Genomic DNA, 20,000 nt, shown 5'->3' on the forward strand with positions numbered 1-20,000 from the left:
TTAGGTGAGTTGTACTTTTTGAGTGTGTTTATTCTGTCTTTGAACGTGTATCTGTAAATAAGCTTCTACAAATATGATCAAGGCAAATAAGATTAAATTCTGATAAACTATACCTATAAAAACTGGGCATTCAAATGTAATACCTGTTCTTCATTGGTATTTCCAACATCTAAATCATACAGCAGAAGTGCAATGCGTTTTGCAATATAAGTACCTGAAGCTTAAGTGTCGTATTGTACAGTATATAAAGCTCTGCAAAACACTTTGGTTCTTTTGTGATTTTTCTTGAAATGATTTGTCTTCTCAAAATTAATTCTTGAAATGGTATTTCGCCCTATAGCTTATAACCCTAAAAAAACCCAAATATAGTTAGTGAAAGTTAAGGAAAATCTTTTATATTCGTTAGTTAAATTTTTTGTTCCCTTTCCCTCTCTTTTATCGGTAAATTAGATCGATAGATATATATTAGTTGCCATTCTTTGCTACCACAAAGGCAGTACTTCTATTTTTATTTGTCTATGTCCATTAAGGTTTGAAAAATTGCAAAACCAGTCTATAAATTGCCAAATATATGCATTTTATTGTCTAATCTAATGTAAAAAAACATTAATTGGATAAAGGATTAGTAAAAGTTATAATGAACGCGGAAAAAATAAAAGATTTTCCCGTTTTTATTTTTTTTATTAGAAGGGCAAAATATAAAAAGTTATTTCACTAAGAAAGGTTAATGTTGTAGCAGTTGTAACTTATTCTTAATATTTTTGGCATGTGCTCAGATAACTAGTATTATCCCTTGTTTATTTCTATGGAATTATGTAATCTCTTAACATTTAGATGAAGATTAAGCTATTTTTTTATTTTAATAAAAAAGAATAGACAACTATATAGAGCATAATTTTTCCTTAGCAAAATTAATTCTTTTACAAAAACTCAATATTATCCCCGATAAATGTCTATAAACGTGAAAATGTTGCTTTGTTTAGTATTAAAATGCTATCCCATCATATCTGCACTAACCATGTGTTTTTGCTAAATGTTGTTTAGAAAGGATTTACATAAAAAGGTATTAAGGGAGAAATTATTTTGGTTGGTTTGCCATTTTTTTTCATTTACTTAGATTACTTAGAAACAACTATAAAAAGTAGCATTTATAAAAGTTTATAGTAATCACATCCTCAATAGATCTTTACTTATTTCTATTGCATGTGCAAACAACTCAATGAAAAAGATATTTTATGATTTTCAAGTATCATAACCGGAAAAAGATATTTTTTTTAAACAAAATGTAAAAAAAAAAATGATAAAATGCAGGATATATATATATATATATATATATATATATATATATATATATATATATATATATATATATATATATATATATATATATATATATATATATATATATATATATATATAATATATATATTTTTTGCTACCCATAGCTTGGACCAGACTTATTTCGCTCTACCATATTTTTTTTATCTTTTATAGTGAAAAAAAAAACACTATTATCTACATAGTCATAAAAGAAAAAAAGGCACACGATATTTTCCATATGTTTGGTAGAAATTCCAAAATTACACACACACACAATATAGGTTTTCATATGCTTATGATTGGTTTGACCTTTACATAGCCTGTACCAACTGCAGTAAACACTATGTAGGTCAAACTATCAAAAATGTAAAAACCATCCATTGAACAGTAAGGTGGTTTATTTCAGTGTTTTGTTTTTAACAGGGATATGGAGGAGTTGTGTACGTTCAGGTGAACCTAAAAATATAACTAAAGGTGTTTGGGATAATCTGGAAATCTCTAACCACCGACTGGTGTTGTCTTGACATCAAATGCGTATATGTATGCAAAACAGTACTGCCATATTTAGCTGGTACAAACACAACACTCTTGTTCCCTGTTTGCTCTAGCTATTTGCATGTATAATGCGTGATTTATTATCCCTGTTGTGTTTGATATCATATTATGTGCGTATAAACATGCTTACTTTTCACGCACACACACACTTATATATACATACATACATATATATATATATATATATATATATATATATATATATATATATATATATATATATATATATACACACACATATATATCTATATATATATATATATACATATATATATATATATATATATATATATATATATATGTATATATATATATATATATATATATATATATATACACACATGTATATATATATATATATATATATATATATAGATATATATATATATATATATATATATATATATATATATATATATATATACACATGTATATATATATATATATATATATATATATATATATATATATATATATATATATATATATATATACATATATTTATATATATGTATACATATATTTGATCTGGAAAATCAAGTAAAGAACTTACTTTTTAAATATAAAGTATAATTTTTTCATTTCTATATATACGATTTATGAGAGTTCTAGGTAAACAGTGTATGGAGGTATGAATATATATGTTAAGATCAACCATGACGAAATCATAACATTAATTGGTTCTCTGAATTACCAGATCATATAGTGAAAAGATTCTGGATGTTTTCTTATTGAATTTTGCTCATTCATTAGAGCCCGTTAAACCTTATGATAATGATTATTCCATTTATTTTATGATATTCAATGGCAATAACACACAAATATCCAGTTAGTAATAACTTCAGTGATTTTCAATATTTGCTGGAACATAAACATATATTTCTCCACTTGAGATTATTTTACGAAAAGGCAAATATCCCTTGATTACAAATGAAGGACGCAGATATGTCCGTCTGTGTATCGCTCTTCTGCCTGACTGATGTCCAAAACGCCAATAATTCAATTGCTTTATGGCAGCCACCCTATTCCGCATGCAGGAATTAGATGCTTGGACACGTCCCGCCGCGATTGGTTGGTGTTATTATGTTTACCCTTCTCTCAACATGACGCCATATATAAACAAGATGTTGACGTCTTACTGCAAAATGGAATCCCGATACGCAAGTGAGGTACTGCTTGTAAGGTGACTTTTACTGAGCATTATTGGTGAATTATGTGATACAGATTGGGACGAAGAACGACGACATGAACCTAAACAGAAGAATTTAGAAAATAATGGCTTGATGAAATAAGTGACTATAGTTTTAACAATATCATGAGATTCTTTTTCCTTCTAGAGACTATTGCGTTATTATCAAAGAATTAATAGATGATGAATTTAGAAAAGAAAATGGAACAAAGAACGACGACATGAACCTAAACAAAAGAATTAAGAAAATAATGGCTCGATGAAATAAGTGACTATTTCTTTTTTAAACAAGATCAAGAGATTTTTGTTCCTTCTGAGGACTATTGTGTTATTACCAAAGAATTAAATGATAATCATTTAAGAAAAAAATGTATGCCATAAATATTTTGAGCAGACTTATTTGTTCATGCAAAATATCAATCGAATAGTTTTTTACAAAACCTTTTTTGAACTTTTTTGTGACAATAGGAGGATTATACTTATTCAGAGAGGCCTTAATTTAGATAAGAGTTGGGTACTGAGCGGTACTTTTTTTTTTTTTTTTTTTTTTTTTTTCCGAGGACGAAAAGTATCATACTGGTGAACGCACTCAACATAGATTCACATAAAATCAAGCGGGTTATTTTCCGAATACAGATTTTAACTCATGATTTTTTTTTTATAATGCATGCATTGTTGTTCTACACTTTTTGAAATACCCATCTATTCTGTCATATATATATATATATATATATATATATATATATATATATATATATATATATATATATATATATATATATATATAAATATATATATATATATATATATATATATATATATATATATATATATATACATATGTATATATATATATATATATATATATATATATATATACATATGTATATATATATATATATATATATATATATATATATATATATATATATATATATATATATATATATATATATATATATTTATATATTTATATGGGTGTGTGTATGTAAGCATGTATATCAAGCCACTTCACTAATAAATATTGACCTCATAGTGAATAATAAAACATGAAATCAAGCTGTTATTACTTCATACAATTACACTGAAGATTCATCAGAGTTGCGTCAAACCTCCCTCAAACATTACACTTTATTCTAGTATCGCGTACACTCACACTACGTATCATAGCCTACTTCTTTTCCGATCAATACCGTTAAGCCTATTCTCCTCTTCTCTCCTAACACTCCAGAGGTGTACAGTCTACAAAAACCTATCGATACTCTTTTCTTTCTGTTTATGACAATCTTTTAAGTCTTGTGTTTGTCCTTATACTATTTCTTTTAGTTCTTCTTAAGTCTTTTATGCCTCGTATACGATTCGTACCAGTAACTTCAATTTCAACTGATCTTATTGACATCCGGGTATATTCTAAATATAAATACATACAGTACATATCAAAGACATACTAAAACACATAACTAAATGCTTACAAAATTATATACATACATACATATATACATATATTCATAAGTGGATATGTATGAGTACTTATAAATAGATGCTTACAAAATTATATATATACATACCAACATAAATACATATATGCATACAGTACATGATCAAAGACATACTCAAACATATAACTAAATGCTTACAAAATTATATACATGCATACATATATACATACATTCATAAGTGGATATGTATGAGTACTTATAAATAAATGCTTATAAAATTATATACATACATACCAACATAAATACATATATACACACATAGATACATTCATAAGTGATTGTGTATGTGTATGTATAAAGAGAGCGAGTGAAGAAGACGAGTGGAGCGTGATGGTAAAAAAAGAGAAATCGCGGATTTGGAGAGGAAATGATTTATTGAGAGATTCCTATACCAGGCATATTGAATTCTCGGCGTCTTCACCTGGCCCGTTTAGAGCTATTAGGGTAAAATGCGCAATATGACGAACTCATATCTCTTGCCTAACGTCATTGCTCCTCGAAATGGCTTCTCTTCTTTGGTCCTATTTATCTTCGCCAGGAAATCCCGTCAATACCAATGTAATCTGGCAAACGTAATTCTTGTAATATTGGTTGAATGGAGCGTGCGCAATGATAGATTGAAAATTATTTTGAGTGAGCTTGTGTTTGTGTGTTTGTATTATGTTCTACTGGTGACTTTAAAAGCAAATCCAATGTTAATTACTTTCTTTTATCACCTTGATCAATAGGCGAAGATAAATAGTCGCTAAGAAATATTCAAATGGGATTAAAAAAGCCTCATTATCTCGCTATTCTGACGTTTTACCATTTTCCTATTGCTCACTATTCATCTCTTTTGCGTATTCTAATTCACCTTCGTGCGAGCACTTTTACAATGACAATCAACCTTTTTTTCTATTTACCAATCTTTTCTTTGTTAATGGCTATAGAAGTGTACTCATGTTGATCAATCAATTTAAAATATCTGCTCTTTTTTATGGGAGAGCATTAAAATACTTCTATAACTTCATTGTATTCTAAAGAATCTTATTTTCTGGTATATAGTTGCTGGCTTTAAATAACAGCAGGGTCAAGTCTAAAGCTTGGTATAATTTTGTTATCTGTTTTTTCTTTGTCAGATTTAAAAAGGAGACAGAAATGTTTTTCTTAAAATGTAAGCGATCTTGCAGCCCTTTTTACTCTATGCATTCTCTATATGTTTTCTTTGTAGAAATAGTATTGCGCAGCACAATAAAAATATCTATTGCCTTTACATAAACACACTTTTAATCAGTCACCACAGGCAACGCTTTCAGTTTTTGTCTTCTGATCTCCTTACTTTTCTTGCCCATTTATAAAGGCCCTTTTTTATCATTTCTTTTTATTTTCTTTTGCTGCTACATTCACCAACATTTTATGCCAAATTCAAGTAATATGAAAAACACTTTCATTGTTCCTGCATCCTTTCTAATACTATTCAGCACGCAATTCTTCTGTACCCAGTTAAAGTCATTATCTGAATTCTGGTAGTATACGCAGTATTATTCTCCTGAAGAAAATGGCATCACAAGGGGATCAACACTGGGAGTCCTTTTCGCAAACCTCTACATTGGAGTAATAGAAGAACGAGTTTTCTTGTGTATACGTCAGCCTGACGTATATGTGGGATACATTGATGTCACCTTCGTTAAGGCCCCTTCCTCCCAGGACATTGAGGAACTCCTGTACACCTTTGAGGAGTGCAGCTCGCTGCATTATACGCTGGAGCATAGCCACAATGAAAGACTCCTCTTCTTTAGTGTCCTAGTTGAAACCACCAAAAATGAATTCCATACGGCCGTCTACGACGAACCCATGAACCTTGGACTTTGCCTCAACGGTAACAATGAATGCCTTCGTAAAGAGGGCACTTTCATTGCTCCTCCTGGAAGGCTACCCATGAGGATATGGACCGAATATCACAGGTCCTTTTGAACTATGAGTATCCCAACAGATAGGTCAATCGAGAAAGCAAGAAAGCCATCGTCACCTGGTATGGGGCAGAACAGCACAACATGAACAGCACAAAAAAGTAAATATTTGCTACAAAAGAATAATGCATCGTTATTACCAGCAAGACGAAAAAGCCATTAAAGACATTGTACGGAACAATATCTTCCCAATACAAGATGACATCGAGCTCAACTTCGTGATCTAATGCTAAACCACTAAAACCAAAACTTTGGTTATGAAAAATATCCATCCCTTCCATACAGGACAGTCTGAAGTGAAAGAATGTGTTTTACCATAACTGATGCCCCGTCTGAAGACTACTGGGCAGCTGCATCGGGATAACCACCATGTGGCTCTCGAAACGCATTGGTTGTCTGGTATAGCAAGGTGCCATTTAAGCACATTGCCAATAAACCCACAATAGATCCATTTACGAGAACACATGAAAAATACTGAAATCATCGGCAGTGCCCCTGAAAGCAGGAGGCTTAAAATTCTAGAGGAACGTATCCTCAAAACCATGCAAGAAATGTTTCTCCTACCTACCTGCCAAAGGAGCACTCCCTCCACCACCCAGATTACGATTAGCCATACCAATCAAGACAACACTGGCGAAGACAGCACCAATGAGCGGAACAGTATCTTGCCTGGAACAAGGCCTCTCCCAGCGACTCCCACGGCCAATCAAAGAACAGCCTCCTTTAACCAGGAATTTCACACACGTGACTCAATCACAACCCAATCATGTAGCCAATAGCTCAGCCCAGAGTACACCTCCTTGCACAGCTACTAACTTCGTCCTCGGAGCATTTCCAGCCAATGAGAATTTGGTGCCCAAAATGAGACTTACCTTAACTCATATAAATAGTACCATGAACCCCTCATTGATGAGAGCTGATGAATATCTATATCCTCTCTAAGAATGAGAATACAAGTTACTGGAAATTGCAGTGCATTTGAGAAGAAAATTATATTAATATAAGAGGCGTCTTATAAAATCACTGCCACTTATTTTCAATCAAACTTCCATTAAAGAGGGTGTCCTACAGAAATACAACAACAAAAACAACAACAACAATAATAATAATAATAATAACAATAATAATAATGATAATAATAATAATAGCCCTTGATTTTAGTGCTGCCCTTGAACGTGTTTATCACGAGGCCTTCGTTTTCCAGCTTTAGTAATTGGGAGTAGGTGGGTCTTTTCTTAGCATCAATATTGACTTTCTAAGCGATAGATTGCAAAGAATTGGTATTGATGGGCATCATAGTGAGCATAGGAATGTAACATTTGGTGGTCCTCAAGGTAGTGTTCTTGGCTCATTTCTTTCATACCATATACGTATGATATACCTTTTGACCCAGAAAACAAGTTCGTTGCATAAGCAGACGGTGCTACTCTCTTTGCATTAATTCTATCTTCTTAATGTAGACCTGGTATTGTTGAAACCCATAACAGAGAAGCTCTAACTTGGTGAATATTATGGGGCATGAAGTTGAACCCTGACAAAACTCAAAGTGAGATAGTCAGTGGATTAAAGACAGTTTAGGTATGACTCTTGATTAGAAATTTACCATTCGGTCTGTTACTTCTATTTCAAAGTAATTGGATTATTGAGAAATTCTTTTGAGATTTTCGGCGTTCAATCTCTCCTGAAGAAATGTTTTAATTCGTACATTCTATTTTGTTTCTAGTATCGTTCTCCTGTCTGTTCTATAGCACCTGACGCCCATCTTAATTTGTTAATCGAAACTAGCTCTCTATTAAATTCTTGTTCATGATCTAAATATTAATCTCCGGCGTGTCGTTCAGTTATTTTTTTATGCGCAGGTTTCATGAGACTTCATATTTCTGACCATCCATTGCATTTATACATTCCCAGATTTTACCATCCTGTACGAAGTAATAGGCATGTAGTTAATTCTAAGTCTTGTCTTTCCGTCACAAAGCTCAACTCTCCATAGTATTCAAGAGGTTTTATTCCAGCTGTAATCAGACTGGAACGATTTTCCTAATCGAGCAGTCCCTCTTCATAGTTTATACATGACAAATCTATTTTCACCTTGTTGCTGATCTCGTTACACTTTACCTTCTTTTTATTAATTAGTTTTCATGCATCATTTATCCATTTAATTATTATTTTTCTTCACTGGGATATTTTCGCTGTTTGAGCCCTAGGGCTTGAAGTATCCTACTTTTTCAACTAGGGTTGTAGCTTATCTTGCAATAATAATAACCTTTCATTGCAGCTGGGATTCTGAATATATCGAATATTTCACAACTTAGAGGGTAAATTAATGTTAAATTCTTATAGTATATATATGAAAGATCTATTTTATTTTGTCACTGTATTTTGAATATGTTATTTTAATTGTTCGCTACTTATCTTGTAGCATCCTGCGTTTTCAATTATACAACCTTAGCTAATCATAATAATGATGATACCAACAACAGCAAAACAACAACAACAACAACAACAACAACAACAACAATAATAATAATAATAATAATAATAATAATAATAATAATAATAATAATAATAATAATAATAATAAACAGTAGAAAATTACGCAAAAAAAGGATATTTGATCACTAGTGATACAGACAGAAAATACATATCGAAATACATCAATACCTGCTTCAGGTCATAAGTGAAGAAAAAATAAGCATCCTTTCTATATTTACATTTTTATTTTACTCTCTTATTTTTCGGACGTCATAATCACGATATTCTTCATTACGTCTCTCCAAGACAATAAGGCATAATGTTAGTTTGCTTTCTGTTCCTCACACAGGGTCCGTTGTTGTGGTTCTGACATACGACTAGATGTTGAAAAGTCACTAATGCCGTTTTTTTTTTTTTTTTTTTTTTTTTTTTTTTTTTTTTTTTTTGAGAGAGAGAGAGAGAGAGAGAGAGAGAGAGAGAGAGAGAGAGAGAGAGAGAGAGAGAGAGAGAGAGAGAGAGAGAGAGAGAGAGAGAATGCAATTTCCACGAGCGGTACACATTAAAGAATAAGTGTTAGATGTAACTAAGAATAAACTGAGATAAACAGTTACATAATACCTTTTATAGTTTATATATCAAATAACTGTTTTAATGTTGTTAATGTTTTTTTATAAATATTTTATTCTAATTGTTCATTAGTTCTTATATCGTTTATTTATTTCCTTATTTCCTTTTCTCACTGGGCTATTTTTCCTTGTTGGAGCCCTTGGGCATATAGCATCTTGCTTTTCCAACTAGGGTTGTAGCTTAGCTAATAATAATAATAATAATAATAATAATAATAATAATAATAATAATAATAATAGCGAGTGACGTACCCAAGGAGGCAAGTTATGGGGAGGATCAATATGGAGAGAACCTTGATTTAGCGTCACAAAACAAATCATTTATCTGTTTGGGCGCGCCTGTGTGTGTGTGTGTGTGTGTGTGTGTGTGTATCATAGCTCTTCATTAAATGCATAAACCATTCTTAATTTTTCATCCTTCTTCTTATTGTTGTATTAGTATCACAAGAATCCAGCAGCCATGTACGAGCGTGTTTTATTCATCTCGCCTCATATTGGTTAACGTGGAATTTCGATCCCGTCTAATGGAACTCACCATGCCAGTGACGTCATCTTTACGTAGGTGAGACGTCACTGAACGCATGCTCCTTCCGTCGGTTGTACTTAAGAGGGGACTCCTACTTAATTTATAAGTGATAAAGCTATACGACACTTACCCTTTTGTAGTACTATGTCAGAATAATTCATATTGAATTAGTTTTAATTGATAATGATAAGAATGATAAAAAGGTGATAACAACACGTTATAAAATATTCAGGAATTAGAAAATGAAAGTCAGATCACTTCGTGGCCTTTTCTTATTTCTCTCTCTCTCTCTCTCTCTCTCTCTCTCTCTCTCTCTCTCTCTCTCTCTCTCTCTCTCTCTCTCTCTCTCTCTCTCTCATTATTTTTTTATTTTCAATAATCATGATCAATCTTAGATAACAAAGAAGAATAGAAATGCAGTAGCTATTTTTGTACTATATTTAAAAGCTTATATGACATTTAAAGTTATAAATAACATGGACGAGTCAAATATTCATCTCAAATAATAGATAGCCCACGATAAAGTTGACTTCTATATACGGTTCTGAATAGTATCACAACTGACCAGTTCATGGCTAGTTTAAATATAGTGATCAATACAGTATTTTTTTTTTTTTTATTGTTTACTTGTAAGATGAACCATTAATTTTTGGAGGCACTTTTATTATTATATCAACACGTAGCTCCTTTGTGATATTGTTTCTCGCCCTCTTTTTCTTATGAGTCATAATTTCTGTGGTTTTCGTTATGCTATGTGACTTCGCAGTATGATCCCAAAGTATTCGTTTACTGCAGCGTAGAATAAGTCTTAAAAAGAGGATGTATAAAGGCGAAAATACATTAGCTGAAAGTAAATACGCGAGGGACAGAGTTGGAGCGAACTAGTTTTAGCATGGGTGGCTGATGCCAGGGAAAATGACGCATTTAGATTAGTGAGATGTCTAACTAACAAATAAATAAAAAAAGAAAAAACGTTTTTCTTAAAATGTTCTTTTTTAGATAAACAGTAACATAAAAGAGAATCAAGATTCTTATGAAATATATGCTCTCATTGGGTATCTCTCTTTTGCGCACACAAGAGAGAGAGAGAGAGAGAGAGAGAGAGAGAGAGAGAGAGAGAGAGAGAGAGAGAGAGAGAGAGAGATGACTGACCATATAAACTTGGAAAAAAATAAAGACTTTGGAGATAACTGAAAAGTAACCACGTCAAGAGTTTTATAATATATATACCTTGCAATCTTTAAAAGTGTTGAAGATTCGAAAGGGCTGCCAAGGAAATGAATGGAAAGGTGAAAAGCTTGGGAAACAAAAACCAAAAGATATTATTTTTTTCAAGGTCCAGCTATTATTACAATGGAAGCAAAAATCCCCCCAAAAAAAGAAAATATAAAAGATATGGAAGGGATATCCGTAAGAGGGATAGCAATGTAAACATTGATAAAAAATAACAAAGAGAACGGACGAGGGATGGGTGAGTCAGAAAAAAAGTAAAAATTAAGAGAGAAAAAAAATATTTGTTTTTAATCATTTTAATTTCAACATGATTAGTGAAATAACAAAAATCAATATAACAGTAATTGCGAAATATTTCAAACTCTTGGCTGAATTTCAGAAAAATATTCCTGATTGGTAAAAAAAAAATTGAGGATGCAACTATTATCATTGGAAAAATATCACTTCTTACTGAATTCGATATTTATATTTTCTTTCAACCTCAAACTGTTTTCCATAAAATGAAGTGACTCCTAGATAGAACTGCAAAAGTATCTGCCCATTTTTTTTTTATTACTAATTTATTATGAAATAGACATTTACAATCTTACAATTTATAATATATACATCATAGTACTGTATATTTGCATAAATATTTTTCTATTTCACATATATCATATTTACAATTGTAATTATTACTATTCATCTGAATATGTTTTTAAATAAAGAATATATCTAGTCGTGAATACGTTCATCCCTTACCTACTAAATCCTAGATGGACCCCTGATACACTTCTTACACATCAATAGTCACTTCTATCACCTGTATAGTTGACTCATCAGCAAAATATTGAACCTCTTTGTACGTATTGCACCATCAAAATCAAGAGCTCAAGGGCCCTTTCTTACACAGGGTTCGTCCTTATACTCCTTCGACTCCACATTTTGTCATTGCTAATGACTTCTCTTCTACCACGTATAGTCTCCAATTCTCAAATTTTCAAGCGCACACACACGCATATATATATATATATATATATATATATATATATATATATATATATATATATATATATATATATATATATATATATGCTTACATACCAATATATATATACAGTATATACACACACACATATATATATATATATATGCTTACATACCCATATATATAGATATATATATATATATATATATATATATATATATATATATATATATATATATATATATATATATATATATATGTGTGTGTGTGTGTGTGTGTGTGTGTGTGTGCCTGTGTGTATATATACGGGTGTATTCGTGTGCATGATCATGTGTCAATGTTCGTGTTCACAGTAACTCACATCAGGAGTAAGCAGTGAGACTAAATTATTAAATAATATCAGAATATGCATGTTTGTTTGAGTGTGTTTATTAGGTATTTCTCATGAAGCAAGGGAATTATTATTATTATTATTATTAATATTATTATTATTATTATTATTACTAGCTAAGCTACAACCCTAGTTTGAAAAGCAGGATGCTACAAGCCCAGGGGCCCCAACAGGCAAAACAGCCCAGTGAGGAAAGAAAACAAGAAAAATTAATTATTCTAAGAACAGTAACAACATTAAAAAATATTTCCTGTATAAACTAAAAAATCTTTAAAAAAATTGAAAATCTAAAGTTAAAAAGTGTAACATAAAATATGAGCTAGTGGTATAGTGAGTCAGTATCCATTTTCTCCTTTACAGTGCTCTTCCCATTTTTTATTATATTTTATTATATATGCTATATCTCATGTTCTAATTAACAGGGCCCTTCCTTTTTTTATTTTACAGGGAACTTATCATTTTCTATTTTACAGGTAACTTCAGATTTTCTATTTAACAGGGCACTTTCCAATTTCTATTTTACAAGGATATTCCTATTTTCTATTCTACAGGGAACTTCCCATTTTTTGTATTTTCCAGGACACTTCCCGTTTTCTTCGAGACTCTGCCTAGTGTGGATCTCGCTAGACGTGCTTTTCTGTACAGCCTCCATAATGCATTTGTGCACACTGTCAGTTGACCGCTTTCTCTCTCTCAGGTAAGTATATGCAATTACATATTAACATCATGATGTTTATATCCCAGTTTCAATGGTAATGGGAGAATTTGCATGGAAGGTATGCTCACTTTGATTGGAGAATGACCTAAATGAATGCTATTAAATTCGTAAAATTGATAGGTTTGCATTTTCACTGCATATATAGCCATGCATATATGTATTTTAATAAGTTGAATTGCGTAATGAATATACCAATAAGGTTTCATCTTATTTCTGTTTTCGTGGCTTAAATATTTCTCCTTACTTAACCTTAACGTTAAGTTTTGATGTTAATGATAAGAGGAATGATTCTGTATTATTTTTTCTAGAATTATGACCACTTTCCAATAAAATATGGCTTTAGAAAATAATTTGTAACAAAAAAGAGAAATGAAAAATATGTTCATTTGTGCTATTCTAAAATGCACAATTATTGTTGAAATCAAAGCCAACTATATTACGAAAAAAACCTATTTTTTTTATGGTGTCTGATTATCATTTGTGGTGTCTTTTTAAATGAATATCAAATGTTTGTCCTCCACTATCATTTTCTAATTAGAATATTTCCTTTCCAGTTGAAAATAAAATCTAGACAATTTCTAACTTTTTCCTCCAACTAGAACATGTGTATGCAAAATAGTCGTAGTTATATCCTCTTTTAATCTTTATTAATTGAATATTTATATATTCACCATCAATTCTTATTTCTAATCTAATTATATTTCTATCTTACCTGAATCATAAGCATTCTTGTATTTATAGATTGATATGCAAACGAAATTACACTAATTTTCAGTAAGACATCCAATAAAGAAATAACTATTAATGAAGTGTCTTTATTTCGAATATGATTCTAAAATTCATGGTGATTGAAGTCTGGAATTAAATAAAAGGTGTTATACAAACTGCTTTCATCTTTGCAGGTATCCCATGAAGTTTGGTCGAAACAAGACTCGCCGCCGAGTGGTGCTGAAGATCATTTTAGTGTGGTGTCTCTCCTTCGCAGCTTCCCTGCCTCTGTCTTTGATGTATGCCACTGACCCACATTCCACTATTGTTGATGGAGTATGCCAGATCCCCGTCTCCCTCTTCCAGATCATAGGGTCCATCATTTGTTTTTACATTCCCCTCATCATAATGCTTGTGACTTATGCGTTGACTGTTAGACTGCTCTCTAAGAAACAGAGCGAGTTGCAAGCGTCTGTTCTCGAACCCTCATCAGCAACGCCTTCGCCTAGGTCCGTCAGGTGGAAAAAGTTCCTTTGTAAAACTTCTTCCAACCTCAGCACCAGCACTGCCGTTTCGGTGACTGACGGAGACACGTGTGACACTGGTTGTGGAAGTTTGGAGTCCCGCTGTGATGACTGTAAACTCAGAAGGTTTGGCAGTAGTCCTCTGCGGAGGCCTCCCTTAGTTAGGTATACGAGCCATCATTATCGGGCTGCCCTTGCGCGTGGCGGAGCCTGTGGAAGACGAGGATATTCTGTAAGAGAGCACAAACGAGACGTTAGCGACACCAGTGGAGAGGATCGTCTCTATCCTCCACTGCCCGGGAACCCCAGTTTTGAATTATCGGTGTTCCCTCACAGTTCCCCAGACCGATCCCGGTCAGCCCCAACTTCCGCGACAACATCCCCAAGACATCGGCGCAACAAAAGCGACGGAAGTCCTTCTCGCCACTCTCATCCCGACCCCAGTCTCACGAGGATGGAGAAGGAGGAGAACAATCAAGAAACGAAGAGCATCACGAATGCTAGCTGCGAGCAAAATGGCGGTCCTAGGAGGAAGGAGGCGCAGAACGACTGCAACGACGAATGTGAAGGGACTGACAACAGTGAACACGTGACTGTTCCTTGCAGCTGTGCGCCAAGGTTCTTCCTAGAGGATATCAAGGCGTCTCCTGACAGTCAATGCCAAGATTGTACGGATCCCAGGCCACATGAAGTGACCTCTCCCTTCCAGAACCGTCATCATCGACCGAGTCAAGACTTGAGCCCAAGACGAAGAGACAGCTGTTGTACTGGTTGCTGTCCTAAGAAGGGACGCAGAACCGTTTGCTGCTGTCCTTGTTCTATTACTAGACTAATCAGTCGTCATAATGGTTCAAGTAAGTACTGCCCAAACATCTATTATAGAAAATATAAAGGATTAACATATTCATTTAGTAAAAAAGTAAATACGAAAAAGAGAGAATCTTGAATGCTTCATACTTTTCTTTTCGGCAATGCAAGAACAATTACAATGTGTATTGTTTATGTTTAGAAATGCAATTAATTTTACATACATATTTAACTACATATAAGTAGAGCTACCCCCCACCCCCAAAAAAAAGAAAGAAAAACAAATATATGTTTCATCGTAAAATCAGAGGATTAGAATCAACTGTTATTCTTCACGGTAGAACCACTATATACTGCATAGCATTGTATAAATATATTGATAACAACGATGCCTAATAATAATCATAATAATAATCATCTTAATAAAAATCATTCAAATACCATAATTATCCCCGACTACTAATTTCTATTATTATTATTATTATTATTATTATTATTATTATTATTATTATTATTATTATTATTATTATTATTATTATTATTATTATTATTATTATTATACAATAAAAATAGTCCTGAATTCCTAATGACGGAAAGATATCAATCAAAGGTTTCCATTCAATCCTTTACTTACAGAGACTCGAGCATCAAACATTTAATATAACATCAACTATTATATTTTCCTTGACAATAAAAACAATCCATTTTATTTTCCTTCAGAGGGAAATACATCAGGTTTATCATCGCCCTGGAACGAGGAATCGAGCACAAGGAGCTCAGATCTAGTCACCAGAGCGACGCTAAGGTAAATGCAGATGATGGAATCAGGCGTTGCTATTCTGGACCCATAAAATTCTCTTCTATTTGTTTATCGTTGTTGAATGGGATTGATTGCTAGCTTGGAGTGATGGGTGTTTGTCTGTATTTTTTTTTTGGAAGAGGTTTAAAGAAATTGTATTCACATCATTTTTGTATCTGAATAAAGGGTACTTAATCCAGCTTTATATATATATATATATATATATATATATATATATATATATATATATATATATATATATATATATATATATATATATACATATACATATATATATATATATATATATATATATATATATATATATATATATATATATATATATATATATATATATATATATATATATATGTATATATACATATAGATAGATAGATAGATCAATAGATAGGGACATAGCTATCCTAGAAAGGTTTGCATACCCTATATAATATTCTATCATCAAACCTCTCAGGTAATTGTTTCTTTAAAAATCTTTTGAAATTACCTTTTTACTTTCATACATGATACATTCTTCATCAATATGCTTACTCAACAGATGGCATATAACGCTAAGCGAAGGATAAATATCTAGAACTGAACTGAAAACTCCAGTTATTTCTATGCTTTCAGGCCAAGTGGTCAGGTCACAACGATGCTTCACAAGCCTCCGTCAGTGGAGTCCTCTTCGGTGACGTCGTCGCCAGGTTCCTCAAGAGGTCTTTGGCGTCAGCAGTCGTGCACAGCTTCCATTAAATACGTATCTTCCAAGAAGCATGGGAGGAACATCAGAATGGAGCAAAAGGCGACTAAGGTGAGGCATGTCAATGTTTCTAGTTGCAATGTATTTGTTGGCTTTTGTATAATATTGCAAAGAACAATAACATCAACAGACGTTTCAGCAACACTGTTGACATGCACATATGATTATTTTGATTAGTTTTTGCTCCTCAAGAGTGCTTTTACATCTCCAAATACCCTTGACACGAGAAACACTACAGTAAAAAAAATTTTATAGGCACATTTTGTGTTATTGCCTTACCAATCACGTAATCAAATTCCCATGTTGTTGCTAGTGAAATTTTCTGTATTTCCATTTCTTGAATACCACTGAGGGCATGCTCTTTCACATTTGCTCCTTTTATGATGACACATAATAATCCAAAATTCCAACTCCACTCGTTGGAAAGCCATACTAACGACATCCTTCGTCTCAAACAGGTCCTTGGCGTCGTCTTCTTTACGTTCGTGTTGTTATGGGCGCCGTTTTTCATCACGAACGTCCTCATCTCCTTCGGGACTGACATCGGGGAGGACATGATCAACTTCGTCACGTGGCTTGGTTACGCTTCCTCAATGGTCAATCCTTTCTTCTATACCTTTTTTAATAAGACATTCAGACAGACTTTTCTCAAGATCATTAAGTGCGAAATGCGGCGAGGGAAAAAGTATCATTTTTGAAAAAAAGAAAAAAGGAAATTGTTTTGATGTATATAACTCTGGGTGTACATATTACATTTTATGATTTGATGTTTGGAGCTACAGCTGTTTATATATATGTTTTTGTTCGCATCTGTACACGCATAATCATATACGTACATTTATGCATACATGATTTACATGCATAATCAAACATACACTCATATGTATACAGTATATATATACAGTATATATATATATATATATATATATATATATATATATATATATATATATATATATATATATATATATATATATATATATATATATATATATATGCATATATATTATGCATATATATATATATATGTATATATATACATATATATATATATATATATATATATATATATATATATATATATATATATATATATATATATATACATGTGTATGTGTGTGTACAGTATATGCATGTATGTATGTATGTTGTATGTAAGCATGTATGTGTGAAAGTGTGAATATGTGATCGCGCTTGTGAATTTGTGCGTGTATTTGTTTACGTATATGTTTATGTTTATGTATATATATCATTGGATGTATATTACACATGTTATATTGAAATTATGGTATACTCAAGCAAAGTAAATGTTTAAAAACTCTCCCCAGTATCAAGTGTTTAATCTAAATCTAAGGTCATAAGCAGTAATAATGTACTATTCGATGTTTGCATACTTGCTCAAATACATCAGTTGAGAAAAGTACTCTGTGTTTTAACGAGATTAATTCTATTGTCTGTAAATGTTCTTACTGAAATTTACTCAGAGCAGTTTTATAGAGAATTTGCGTTTATAGAAAGAATGCACAATTTCATATTCATATCCTCATCATCAACTCATTAACCCGGGCGCATAATATGACTCGTCTCTTTTATTTCATGATAAAATTTCCTTTAATATAGATACACGAGATCATACGTGTAAATTATATAGGCATGAAAATATTATCGGGAACGGATATTTACGATTGCAATTTGGAAGTTGTTCAGGAAAGGAAAATCTGTAATACTTTAAAAAGTTATTGTTGGTATATCTTTAGAAGTTCATTCAATATAATGAAGGTTATTCATTAAAAGTGAAAAATGTCAACAACTCTTTTTGTGTAAAAAATAAATAAATAAAAAATAACTCCTTCAGTTTTCGACAATCTTCAATAATTGCATACAATACTTTTTTTTTTTTTCAAAGAAAGTAAAATTGTATTTCTCTGTGTCCCCCATCGAATGAATTGTATAGAAAATGGTCATTTGAAAGATCCAACGACTCATTTATGAAAAATAATGTTACATAGTATATTTTGTCATCATAGAAACCTATTCCATTTCCCTTTTATGAGATTATCTTCACCCAGTGATGCTTTTGAAGCAATTGTGTTATTCACTGTGGTTCAATAAACTGGATAAATGAGCTTATGTTTTATTTCACTTTATATTTATTAGTGATGTTAATTTCTATATTTTCCATGTTTAGGTGAATTGGGAAATAGCGTCAGAGAAAGAATATTAAATACACGTATACGAAAAAATAATCAGTTGGTATGGCAAGATTTGTTAAATGAATATAGGGAATATATAATGGCTATCATAGCTTTACAAAGATAGATAAAATAATGTACCTTTTAATTCACATAATTTAAGCTGTTATTATAAGACATTGTATTTCATAGAGTTTGAATTCCCGATTATAAGACATTGTATTTCATAGAGTTTAAATATCCGATTGTAAAACATTGTATTTCATAGAGTTTGAATTCCAGAATATAAGACCTTGTATTTCATGGAGATTGAATTCCCAATTATAAGACATTGTATTTCATAAAGCTTGAATTCCCAATTATAACACATTGTATTTCATAGAGTTTGAATTCCCGATTATAAGGCATTGTATTTCATGGAATTTAAATTCCCGATTTTGATGGAGAGACTTATATTTCAACCTATGCTCACTCGGCAATAAAAAAGAAATGAACTATTAAGTATAAAATTATCTTAGCAATGGGTTTGATATATTTTTAAATGGAATCGAATAGAAGGTTTAACATTCCCCACCACCAAAAAAGAAAAAAGGAAAAGGGGGAAAAATAAATACTATGAAACAAGTTTCTTAATTAGAAATAGTGAAAACTCAATAGATATAGTGAATATCCTTTTTAAACTGTGATGTCTTGTATATGATTACAAGTGGAATAGTTAAAAGGGGAGTATATATATATATATATATATATATATATATA

At 31.6% G+C, this 20,000-nt stretch overlaps 1 protein-coding gene across 1 annotated transcript in view; it reads left to right on the forward strand.

The window, feature by feature from the left end:
* The window catches only part of 5-HT2B (5-hydroxytryptamine receptor 2B), an 82,340-nt gene extending 64,406 nt beyond the window's left edge, over positions 1 to 17,934 (forward strand). The window contains exons 2-7 of the mRNA XM_068383604.1: positions 1 to 4; positions 13,310 to 13,427; positions 14,351 to 15,534; positions 16,208 to 16,292; positions 16,920 to 17,100; positions 17,508 to 17,934. The exon at positions 1 to 4 is cut by the window's left edge and continues 709 nt beyond it. Coding sequence (XP_068239705.1) covers positions 1 to 4; positions 13,310 to 13,427; positions 14,351 to 15,534; positions 16,208 to 16,292; positions 16,920 to 17,100; positions 17,508 to 17,747 — 1,812 coding nt within the window. The 3' untranslated portion in view covers positions 17,748 to 17,934. The remainder of the gene's footprint in view (positions 5 to 13,309; positions 13,428 to 14,350; positions 15,535 to 16,207; positions 16,293 to 16,919; positions 17,101 to 17,507) is intronic.
* Positions 17,935 to 20,000: the final 2,066 nt, after the last annotated feature.

Source organism: Palaemon carinicauda, chromosome 11 (genome assembly GCF_036898095.1).
Source record: "Palaemon carinicauda isolate YSFRI2023 chromosome 11, ASM3689809v2, whole genome shotgun sequence".
Taxonomy (NCBI): domain Eukaryota; kingdom Metazoa; phylum Arthropoda; class Malacostraca; order Decapoda; family Palaemonidae; genus Palaemon; species Palaemon carinicauda.